This window comes from Cherax quadricarinatus, chromosome 18 (assembly GCF_038502225.1).
Source record: "Cherax quadricarinatus isolate ZL_2023a chromosome 18, ASM3850222v1, whole genome shotgun sequence".
In the NCBI taxonomy this organism is placed as follows: Eukaryota; Metazoa; Arthropoda; class Malacostraca; order Decapoda; family Parastacidae; genus Cherax; species Cherax quadricarinatus.
In genome coordinates, this window is record NC_091309.1 from 2,510,838 (window position 1) to 2,523,506 (window position 12,669).

Here is a 12,669-nt window from a genome sequence, read left to right on the forward strand (position 1 = left end):
GTCCAGGGAACACGCTGGCTAGGGGCTCGGGGGGACTCCGCTACATACTGTCCAGGGAACCCGCGGGCGAGGGGCTTGGGGGGGGACTCCGCTACATACTGTCCAGGGAACACGCTGGCTAGGGGCTTCGGGGGGAATCCGCTACATACTGTCCAGGGAACACGCTGGCTAGGGGCTCGGGGGGACTCCACTACATACTGTCCAGGGAACACGCTGGCTAGGGGCTCGGGGGGACTCCGCTACATACTGTCCAGGGAACACGCTGGCTAGGGGCTTGGGGGGGACTCCGCTACATACTGTCCAGGGAACACGCTGGCTAGGGGCTTGGGACTGACTCCGCTACATACTGTCCAGGGAACACGCTGGCTAGGGGCTTGGGGGGGACTCCGCTACATACTGTCCAGGGAACACGCTGGCTAGGGGCTTGGGACTGACTCCGCTACATACTGTCCAGGGAACACGCTGGCTAGGGGCTTGGGGGGGACTCCGCTACATACTGTCCAGGGAACACGCTGGCTAGGGGCTTCGGGGGGAATCCGCTACATACTGTCCAGGGAACACGCTGGCTAGGGGCTGGGGGGGACTCCGCTACATACTGTCCAGGGAACACGCTGGCTAGGGGCTTGGGGGGACTCCGCTACATACTGTCCAGGGAACACGCTGGCTAGGGGCTCGGGGGGACTCCGCTACATACTGTTCAGGGAACACGCTGGCTAGGGGCTTGGGGGGACTCCGCTACATACTGTCCAGGGAACACGCTGGCTAGGGGCTTGGGGGGACTCCGCTACATACTGTCCAGGGAACACGCTGGCTAGGGGCTCGGGGGGACTCCGCTACATACTGTTCAGGGAACACGCTGGCTAGGGGCTTGGGGGGACTCCGCTACATACTGTCCAGGGAACACGCTGGCTAGGGGCTCGGGGGGACTCCGCTACATACTGTCCAGGGAACACGCTGGCTAGGGGCTCGGGGGGACTCCGCTACATACTGTCCAGGGAACACGCTGGCTAGGGGCTCGGGGGGACTCCGCTACATACTGTCCAGGGAACACGCTGGCTAGGGGCTCGGGGGGACTCCGCTACATACTGTCCAGGGAACACGCTGGCTAGGGGCTCGGGGGGACTCCGCTACATACTGTCCAGGGAACACGCTGGCTAGGGGCTCGGGGGGACTCCGCTACATACTGTCCAGGGAACACGCTGGCTAGGGGCTCGGGGGGACTCCGCTACATACTGTCCAGGGAACACGCTGGCTAGGGGCTCGGGGGGACTCCGCTACATACTGTCCAGGGAACACGCTGGCTAGGGGCTCGGGGGGACTCTGCTAGATATGATGAATGACGAACCAATCAGCGGGAGCGTTTGATCGTGACGGACTTTTTCTCTTCTTATTTATCAATTTAATAAAAAGTTAGATATGTATGGGTGGCTGCGTGATCATGGGAAAGGTATCCTCATATCCCATAAACCCAGCCACTTCTACCTCACTGCTCGTAAAAGGAATAGAACAGATTTGAAGCCTTTCCAGAGGGGCATTTGACAGTTATTGAGGGGAAACTAATATAGGAATTTATTAAACAATGAAACAGATTAGCACCTACACTGTATAAACAATTCAAGGTTTATTTCCAATTTTTGAATAATACGTTTTTATTACTTAAAATTTTTTTTCGCAATGTATTTCACAAATATATTTTTCATACTCATGATCTTGTCCTTTGTTATTCGAGTTAATGGTAAATAATGCGAGGAATGAGAGTATACTAACATAGCCTAGTAGAGTGTAGAAGAGTGTGAGCTTGTGGTCACTGGAGATGAGGTCAGCCAGGGTGAGGGTGTATGCTGGAGGCAAGGGTCTGCTGATGACGTGAACCACACCATCACGTGAGTGTACGTCCACACGTACTACACCCACACAGTTCAGCAGCACCATCTGTCTTGTGACAACACCATCTGTGATTCCATCTATAACAACTGTGATGCCGTCTATGACAACACAATTTGTAATATGTTATAGATGACACATGTTACACAACGTCTATTGCAAACTTGTCTAATATAAATTGTGAAAATGTGGTTAAAATGTGGAGTTAAGGTGACTCATGAGGAGCGACTTTAAGGCAAAATTCTTGTGTACAGAAGCAACCCGCCCTCCCAAGGCACAACTAATAACACTTTCCTTTAGAGATAAGATAAGATTTCGTTCGGATTTTTAACCCCGGAGGGTTAGCCACCCAGGATAACCCAAGAAAGTCAGTGCGTCATCGAGGACTGTCTGACTTATTTCCATTGGGGTCCTTAATCTTGTCCCCCAGGATGCGACCCACACCAGTCGACTAACATGACTTATTTCCATTGGGGTCCTTAATCTTGTCCCCCAGGATGCGACCCACACCAGTCGACTAACACTCGGGTACCTATTTGCTGCTAGGTGAACAGGACCACAGGTGTAAGGAAACATGTCGAAATGTTTCCACCTGCCGGGAATCGAACCCGGGCCCTCCGTGTGTGAAGCGGGAGCTTTAGCCACCAGGCCACCGGGCCAGGAGGAATGAGGGTCTACGGTCCAGGACGGGCAAGTGTAGGGTAGAGACTAGCATAGATACAAGCACCTTATTCTCCAGTTTGGTGACAGTGATGGGGTGTCCCTGGTAGAGTGTGGGAATGTTCTGGCCATGATGGAGGTGGGTAGTGAGCCAGCGACGTGGCAGCAGGTGGTATAACAGTAGCGGCGGTCCACTCCATCCCTCATCCACTTCCACTGCTCGACCCAATTCTGACCATGTCCGCGAGTCCAGACTCCTGAAACCCTTCCTAAATGCTATTATAAGGAATGTCGAAGGTATTCAAGCATCCTGCCAATGATTGATTCCTTTTTTTTATATTTTATTGAGTGCATATCTTATACAGACATAATGCATACATATAGTACAAAACTGTTGAGAACAATAAGTACATACATAAAGTATCACACACACACACGTTGTTGGACACAGGAGAAGAAACCCGTCACAGACAAACGAAAAAGAAAGATCACCCAGCACACTATACATCACTCAAGTCACCTATCAGTACATGTAAGAAAAACACGTGAAATTATTATGTCTCACGTCTGCATAGGTGTGATTCAAAGTAACCAGTCATTCCTGCCTGTTCCCACCTTCAAGTTGGACTGCTTGCTACACTCCTGACTCTCAGATATGTCCATATATATAGTGTTGCCTATGATCCATAAATGCTCATAGCAGCTACAGCCCACAGGATGGGTATGGTGTGACTACCTCCCACAGGATGGGTATAGTGTGACTACCTCCCACAGGATGGGTATGGTGTGACTACCTCCCACAGGATGGGTATGGTGTGACTACCTCCCACAGGATGGGTATGGTGTGACTACCTCCCACAGGATGAGTATTGTGTGACTACCTCCCACAGGATGGGTATTGCGTGACTACCTCCCACAGGATGGGTATGGTGTGACTACCTCCCACAGGATGGGTATGGTGTGACTACCTCCCACAGGATGGGTATGGTGTGACTACCTCCCACAGGATGGGTATGGTGTGACTACCTCCCACAGGATGGGTATGGTGTGACTACCTCCCACAGGATGGGTATGGTGTGACTACCTCCCACAGGATGGGTATGGTGTGACTACCTCCCACAGGATGGGTATGGTGTGACTACCTCCCACAGGATGGGTATGGTGTGACTACCTCCCACAGGATGGGTATGGTGTGACTACCTCCCACAGGATGGGTATGGTGTGACTACCTCCCACAGGATGGGTATGGTGTGACTACCTCCCACAGGATGGGTATGGTGTGACTACCTCCCACAGGATGGGTATGGTGTGACTACCTCCCACAGGATGGGTATGGTGTGACTACCTCCCACAGGATGGGTATGGTGTGACTACCTCCCACAGGATGGGTATGGTGTGACTACCTCCCACAGGATGGGTATGGTGTGACTACCTCCCACAGGATGGGTATGGTGTGACTACCTCCCACAGGATGGGTATGGTGTGACTACCTCCCACAGGATGGGTATGGTGTGACTACCTCCCACAGGATGGGTATGGTGTGACTACCTCCCACAGGATGGGTATAAAGTGCATAATAAAGATGTTAAACTAACGCCCTGAGTGAGAATTGCGACGTATCAAAATCCAGAAACAGATATATGGAAGAAATGTACACAATGAAGTGAAGTACTCGTTTCGTGGCGTCTCATAACATTAGTAAGTTGGCACAGACGTGTATCTTCACTGAGGGAGTCGATTACAACTCTGGGTTGGCAGCTGTAGCAGTTCGAGGAAATAATACAATAATACAAGAAGAACTTCAAGTGAACTTAATAAACTTCAGAGTTATGCAAGAGGAAGAACACGTGTACAACACATCCAGGAAAATCAGCAGACTCTTGGATGTTACTCTTGTCCCGCTTCGACTGAGTAACAATTATAACCTCCGGTTCACGAAGAATAACCATAGAGGGATTATTGTCACACCTGTGCCATTACGCGCTGGACCACGAAAAAATTCATGAATTCAGAGACGACTCGTCAGTCATATTCAAAATATAAATATTTGATCTACAGTGGCATATTACCAGCCACTGTGGGGAAAAACAGATTTAAACTATTGTAAATAACCGTTATCAGTGTATTAAATTCATGGCTGTAAAATCGTTAGTATTATTCTAAATTCGATAAAATTTGTAAATACGTAGATCATTACGTCTTATACCTTGCTTGGCACACGCGTGTTGGGGTCCAGTCCCTGGACCCATTACACTGGTCTGTAGAAAAAAATGCTTTTTCTTTACTAATTATGGGTCACTGAATACAGAAATGCGTTGGCCGGCTGCTGCTACCTGTGACCCGGGAAGGACAGAGGCCAGATAAACTACATACGGAAAACACTCTCGATTCAAACCAACGGTTCGTAATTGTTTAAATCATATAAACACTATCGTATAGCTACAATGCGTAATTTATATTATTATAATCATGGGAAGTGCTAAACCCGTAGGATTATACAGCAAAGCCACTCGCTTACAGCACCTCAAGAACCTTAGTGAAAAATCTTTCTCCTCCGAAGCACATAATTGTTGAAAATTTGTAGATCAATGTTGTGTGTTTGTAATCCTTAGATGAGAGACCACAAGATGGGTATGGGAAACATACCAGAGATATCAGAGTAAACTGTCTATCGTACCTAGTCTTAAGGTTATGTATAGATCCTGCCTCTGCGACATTATTGTACAAGTAGTTTGCCTTCCTCACCACTCTGAAGCTGAAGGTTCGAAGTGTGTGTGTGTGTGTGTGTGTGTGTGTGTGTGTGTGTGTGTGTGTGTGTGTATGTGTGTGTGTGTGTGTGTGTGTGTGTGTGCGCGTGCACTAGCAGACCTACCTGATCAAGGGGCAGCAGGAGAGTATGGGCGGGCGTGCGGGCGTTCAGCAGGCGGTGAAGGCGGTACCGCTGCAGAAGGTGATGGAAGCGGCTACAGTCTGGCATGTGTCCTGCGGTCGTCAGTATCTCCTCCACCTGCTTCTCTGACACCAGCACAAACGTAAACAACAATAAAACAACCACAGACAAAACTTAACCTCTCAATATAAGATAAAGTGAGAATTTCATATTATGAAAATAAAGGAATTGTGTGTAGTGTGGATCCAGGACTGTACCTCCAGTTGTACGTTCAGAAGTGTGTAGTACCTCCAGTTGTACGTTCAGAAGTGTGTAGTACCTCCAGTTGTACGTTCAGAAGTGTGTAGTACCTCCAGTTGTACGTTCAGAAGTGTGTAGTACCTCCAGTTGTACGTTCAGAAGTGTGTAGTACCTCCAGTTGTATGTTCAGAACTGTGTAGCGCCTCCAGTTGTATGTACAGAACTGTGTAGCACCTCCAGTTGTATGTACAGAACTGTGTAGCACCTCCAGTTGTATGTTCAGAACTGTGTAGCACCTCCAGTTGTATGTTCAGAACTGTGTAGCGCCTCCAGTTGTATGTTCAGAACTGTGTAGCACCTCCAGTTGTATGTTCAGAACTGTGTAGCACCTCCAGTTGTATGTACAGAACTGTGTATCACCTCCAGTTGTATGTACAGAACTGTGTAGCACCTCCAGTTGTATGTTCAGAACTGTGTATCACCTCCAGTTGTATGTACAGAACTGTATAGCGCCTCCAGTTGTATATTCAGAACTGTGTATCACCTCCAGTTGTATGTACAGAACTGTGTAGCACCTCCAGTTGTATGTTCAGAACTGTGTATCACCTCCAGTTGTATGTACAGAACTGTATAGCGCCTCCAGTTGCATGTTCAGAACTGTGTAGCACCTCCAGTTGTATGTTCAGAACTGTGTAGTGCCTCCAGTTGTATGTTCAGAACTGTGTATCACCTCCAGTTGCATGTTCAGAACTGTGTAGCACCTCCAGTTGTATGTTCAGAACTGTGTAGTGCCTCCAGTTGTATGTTCAGAACTGTGTATCACCTCCAGTTGCATGTTCAGAACTGTGTAGCGCCTCCAGTTGTATGTTCAGAACTGTGTAGCGCCTCCAGTTGTATGTTCAGAACTGTGTATCACCTCCAGTTGTATGTTCAGAACTGTGTAGCGCCTCCAGTTGTATGTTCAGAACTGTGTAGCACCTCCAGTTGTATGTTCAGAACTGTGTAGCACCTCCAGTTGTATGTTCAGAACTGTGTAGCACCTCCAGTTGTATGTTCAGAACTGTGTAGCGCCTCCAGTTGTATGTTCAGAACTGTGTAGCACCTCCAGTTGTATGTTCAGAACTGTGTATCACCTCCAGTTGCATGTTCAGAACTGTGTAGCGCCTCCAGTTGTATGTTCAGAACTGTGTAGCACCTCCAGTTGTATGTTCAGAACTGTGTAGCACCTCCAGTTGTATGTTCAGAACTGTGTAGTTCACAACTGTGTACCTCCAGTTGTATGTTCAGAACTGTGTAGCACCTCCAGTTGTATGTTCAGAACTGTGTAGCGCCTCCAGTTGTATGTTCAGAACTGTGTAGCACCTCCAGTTGTATGTTCAGAACTGTGTAGCGCCTCCAGTTGTATGTTCAGAACTGTGTAGCACCTCCAGTTGTATGTTCAGAACTGTGTAGCACCTCCAGTTGTATGTTCAGAACTGTGTAGCGCCTCCAGTTGTATGTTCAGAACTGTGTAGCACCTCCAGTTGTATGTTCAGAACTGTATAGCGCCTCCAGTTGCATGTTCAGAACTGTGTAGTGCCTCCAGTTGTATGTTCAGAACTGTGTAGCACCTCCAGTTGTATGTTCAGAACTGTATAGCGCCTCCAGTTGTATGTTCAGAACTGTGTAGTGCCTCCAGTTGTATGTTCAGAACTGTATAGCGCCTCCAGTTGTATGTTCAGAACTTTGTAGCACCTCCAGTTGCATGTTCAGAACTGTGTAGTGCCTCCAGTTGTATGTTCAGAACTGTATAGCGCCTCCAGTTGTATGTTCAGAACTGTGTAGTGCCTCCAGTTGCACTCTTAGCAGTGGCATCACTCACAATCCAAGCACTCTGCTTCAGTCATCTTCAAGCACTCTAGTATTAGGGTCTCATTGCCTTGCTGTCTCTATTCATCTAGCACTAAATAGATAGTTGGGCGTTAGACTTGTGGGTCGCGTTCTAAGGGAAGGATGAGTGGGGGTGATGGAGGGTTATATCTCAGAGGAGCTTGGCTATGAAATAAGCAGATTTACAATAACAGTTTTCAGTTTTTACCTTTAACGATATAAAAAAAGTAATGACTTTCCGAGACATTAATTTATTTGAGGGGATTTCCAGGTTAAAAAAAATTATTGTACTGAAAAAATTGAATGGGCACTATCCTGGCTGTAAAATGCATCAGCTAATAAATACTGAAGCAGTTTAGAAGAGACAGACGCAGGTGGTCGTGAAGAATAAAAGAGAATCAAAACTTTACACACAAAAGGATCAAATCTGCACCATCTACACCCTTGAATTTCACTCAAATTAGGAAGCACGTTCAAGCGTTTGAAGCTACGCCACTGAGGGCTCTGCAAGTTATCCCAACCATTCCAGGATGCTGGGAATGGGTTGAATAACTGCTCATAGGGCACTTGCACATTCTTAGAAGATTGTTCTCGTTACCGTACACAAGTGTTCAAAATTTAAATCCGATCGGGAGGGTCTTGAATGACGAGTGAAATAGACAAGTAGGAGGTAAAAGAAAATTTAGGCGACCACTTCAAGGTTCTCATGAGAGATACTCAACATGACGTTGTAATCTCAAATTACCAAGCAGAGCAGAAAGAATAAAAATATATATTCACAATAATGAGTGACAGCTGGAACGATGTCAGCGAGGAAGTAAGATGTAACAAATAATATTAAAACTTTCACAACTTGTTCATAATCTGATTATTGAACATCACACACACACACACACACACACACACACACACACACACACACACACACACACACACACACACCTAGTAGCAATCAGCGAAGAGGCGGGGCCAGGAGCTATGATTCGACCCCTGCAACCACAAATAGGTGAGTACACACACACACACACACACACACAGGGAGATTACATGAGGTATGGAAGACAGCAAATGTAGTCCCAATTTTTTAAAAAGGGGACAGACAAGAAGCATTAAACTATAGACCGGTGTCACTGACTATATAGTATGTAAAGCCATGGAGAAGATTATCAGGAGAAGAGTGGTGGAACACCTGGAAAGAAATGAGTTTATCAACAACAGCCAACACGGTTTCAGGGACGGGAAATCCTGTGTCACAAACCTTACCTGGAGTTTACCTGGAGAGGGTTTCGGGGGGGGGACAACGCTCCCGCGGCCCGGTCTGAGACCAGGCCTCATGGTGGATCAGGGTCTGATCAACTAGGCTGTTACTGCTGGCCTTCTGGAGTTCGATGACATGGTGACATCAGTAAAACAAGAGAGAGAGGGTTGGTTAGATTGCATTTTCTTGGACTGCAAGAAGGCGTTTGACACAGTTCCACACAGGAGATCAGTGCAAAAACTGGAGGACCAGGCAGGGACAACAGGGAAGGCACTACAATGGATCAGGGAATACTTGTCAGGAAGACAGCAGCGAGTCATGGTATGCGTCGAGGTATCAGAGTGGGCACCTGTGACGAGTGGGGTTACACAGGGGGTCAGTCCTAGGACCAGTGCTGTTTCTGGTATTTGTGAACGACGTGACGGAAGGAATTGACTTCGAAGTATCTGTGCAGATGATGTGAAGTTGATGAGAAGAATTCAATTGGACGAGGACCAGGAAGAACTACAAAGGGATCCGGACAGGCTGCAGACCTGGTCCAGCAATTGGCTCCTGGAGTTCAACCCCACTAAGTGCAAGGTCATGAAGATTGGGGAAGGGCAAAGAAGACCGCAGACGGAGTACAGTCTAGACTACAAACCTCACTCAAGGAAAAAGATCTTGGAGTGAGTATAACACCAGGCACATCTCCTGAGGCGCACATCAACCTAATAACTGCTACAGCATATGGGCGCCTAGCAAACCTAAGAACAGCATTCCTCCATCTTAATAAGGAATCGTTCAGGACCCTGTACACTGTGTATGTTAGGCCCATATTGGAGTATGCGGCACCAGTTTGGAACCCACACCTAGCCAAGCATGTAAAGAAACTAGAGAAAGTGCAAAGATTTGCAACAAGACTAGTCCCAGAGCTAAGGGGTGTGTCCTACGAAGAGAGGTTAAGGGAAATCAACCTGACGACACTGGAGGACAGAAGAGATAGGGAGGACATGATAACAACATATAAAATACTGAGAGGAATTGACACGGTGGACAGAGACAGAATGTTCCAGAGATGGGACACAGCAACAAGGGGACACAGTTGGAAACTGAAGACACAGATGAATCACAGGGATGTTAGGAAGTATTTCTTCAGTCACAGAGTAGTCAGGAAGTGGAATAGTTTGGGAACCGATGTAGTGGAGGCAGGATCCTTTCATATCTTTAAGCAGAGGTTATGATAAAGCTCATGGTGCGGGGAGAGTGACCCAGTAGAGGCTAGTGTAGAGGCGGGGCCAGGAGCTATGACTCGACCCCTGCAACTACAACTAGGTGAGTGTACACACATTCTCTCTCTCTCTCTCTCTCTCTCTCATGAACACTGAGGTACCCACCCACAGGACAGCCTTGCTGGCGGGCAGCCACGGTGTAACCTTCACAGCACTGCTGACGGAGGTACCTGCCACAAGAGACACCTTCAACTTGTATATTTCACAACTCTCACACAGGATCATTATCAAGATCAACGTCAGGCAATTTGTGTTTTAGTTTACAACTGCTCTAGTCACTGTACTGTGACTTACAGTATAGTTCATTACTAGTATATAAAGTGTAGGTACTCAGTTCAGCAGTTATAGTGCTTTGTTATTGTCCATTAACAATAGCACACTGTGGGCTACCCTGGTTGTATCTCTAATATTATGCAAGGTTACAGCGAACACTTGAACCTAACATCAGGCAGGAGTTAACCTTTTATGTTCCGTCACGCAAGATGGTTCTTCTGTCATACTCCATCACTGAATGACATTCCCATCACTCCCCCTTGATTATAATAATAATTCCCATCACTACATTACACAAACATCTTACACTACATAATAAAATATGAGGCTGAGCTGGACAACAGGAGGGCATTATGAATGATGGAATCATCGTAATTTTGCAGGTGACTTTAAAAAACTGGTCTAGGTTAATATAGACTATAAGTTGAAGCATGTATAGTTTGACAGATGAATTATATAACTAGCAACTTACATATAACACTGATAAGGAACTGTGTGAGGTACTCAGGTGGGATGTGAGGTACTCAGGTGGGATGTGAGGTACACAGGTGGGATGTGAGGTACTCAGGTGGGATGTGAGGTACTCAGGTGGGATGTGAGGTACTCAGGTGGGATGTGAGGTACACAGGTGGGATGTGAGGTACTCAGGTGGGATGTGAGGTACACAGGTGGGATGTGAGGTACTCAGGTGGGCTGTGCGGTACTCAGGTGGGAGGTGAGGTACTCAGGTGGGTACTCAGGTGGGATGTGAGGTACACAGGTGGGACGTGAGGTACTCAGGTGGGATGTGAGGTACTCAGGTGGGATGTGAGGTACTCAGGTGGGATGTGAGGTACTCAGGTGGGACGTGAGGTACTCAGGTGGGACGTGAGGTACTCAGGTGGGATGTGAGGTACTCAGGTGGGATGTGAGGTACACAGGTGGGATGTGAGGTACTCAGGTGGGATGTGAGGTACTCAGGTGGGACGTGAGGTACTCAGGTGGGATGTGAGGTACACAGGTGGGATGTGAGGTACACAGGTGGGATGTGAGGTACTCAGGTGGGACGTGAGGTACTCAGGTGGGATGAGGTACACAGGTGGGACGTGAGGTACTCAGGTGGGATGTGTACACAGGTACTCATGGGATGTGAGGTACTCAGGTGGGATGTGAGGTACTCAGGTGGGATGTGAGGTACTCAGGTGGGATGTGAGGTACAGGTGGGATGTGAGGTACAGGTGGGATGTGAGGTACACAGGTGGGATGTGAGGTACTCAGGTGGGATGTGAGGTACTCAGGTGGGATGTGAGGTACACAGGTGGGATGTGAGGTACTCAGGTGGGATGTGAGGTACACAGGTGGGATGTGAGGTACTCAGGTGGGATGTGAGGTACACAGGTGGGATGTGAGGTACTCAGGTGGGATGTGAGGTACTCAGGTGGGATGTGAGGTACTCAGGTGGGATGTGAGGTACTCAGGTGGGATGTGAGGTACTCAGGTGGGATGTGAGGTACACAGGTGGGATGTGAGGTACTCAGGTGGGATGTGAGGTACTCAGGTGGGATGTGAGGTACTCAGGTGGGATGTGAGGTACTCAGGTGGGATGTGAGGTACTCAGGTGGGATGTGAGGTACACAGGTGGGATGTGAGGTACTCAGGTGGGATGTGAGGTACACAGGTGGGATGTGAGGTACTCAGGTGGGATGTGAGGTACTCAGGTGGGATGTGAGGTACTCAGGTGGGATGTGAGGTACACAGGTGGGATGTGAGGTACACAGGTGGGATGTGAGGTACACAGGTGGGACGTGAGGTACACAGGTGGGATGTGAGGTACACAGGTGGGATGTGAGGTACTCAGGTGGGATGTGAGGTACTCAGGTGGGATGTGAGGTACTCAGGTGGGATGTGAGGTACTCAGGTGGGATGTGAGGTACTCAGGTGGGATGTGAGGTACACAGGTGGGATGTGAGGTACTCAGGTGGGATGTGAGGTACACAGGTGGGATGCGAGGTACTCACGTGGGGTGCGAGCAGTAGGTACCCTGGGTCCAGGCGCCGGGGAAGGTGATGCTAAGTGTAGGTACTTCCTCCACTACACACACATCACGCCTGGGGAAACAATAATTATTAACTATCTTTTCCCCACTCCTCGATGGGTAACTTTATTAGGTATCGCAGATGGAATTACCTTTCAGCAGTTGCTCGAACTTTCCGTTCATAACAGTATACTGTATTTAGAACAAGTTTCGCACAGCTGTTGGCACGTATAAGTGTCCTCTATTAAACTGTATATAGGCCATTCACACTGGTAATTTGCAACTTTAATAATGTTAATAAACTGGATTTTTT

At 48.0% G+C, this 12,669-nt stretch overlaps 1 protein-coding gene across 2 annotated transcripts in view; it reads right to left on the reverse strand.

The window, feature by feature from the left end:
* The window catches only part of LOC128689334 (periostin), a 67,180-nt gene that overhangs the window by 35,294 nt on the left and 19,217 nt on the right, over positions 1–12,669 (reverse strand). Inside the window, exons 3-7 of one of the 2 annotated variants that reach the window (XM_070086073.1) lie at positions 12,340–12,429; positions 10,175–10,239; positions 5,417–5,559; positions 2,612–2,809; positions 1,768–1,932 (exon numbers count right to left, since the gene is read on the reverse strand). In XM_070086073.1, the coding sequence (XP_069942174.1) occupies positions 1,768–1,932; positions 2,612–2,809; positions 5,417–5,559; positions 10,175–10,239; positions 12,340–12,429 (661 nt within the window). The remainder of the gene's footprint in view (positions 1–1,767; positions 1,933–2,611; positions 2,810–5,416; positions 5,560–10,174; positions 10,240–12,339; positions 12,430–12,669) is intronic. The other variant, XM_070086074.1, reaches the window with a different exon arrangement.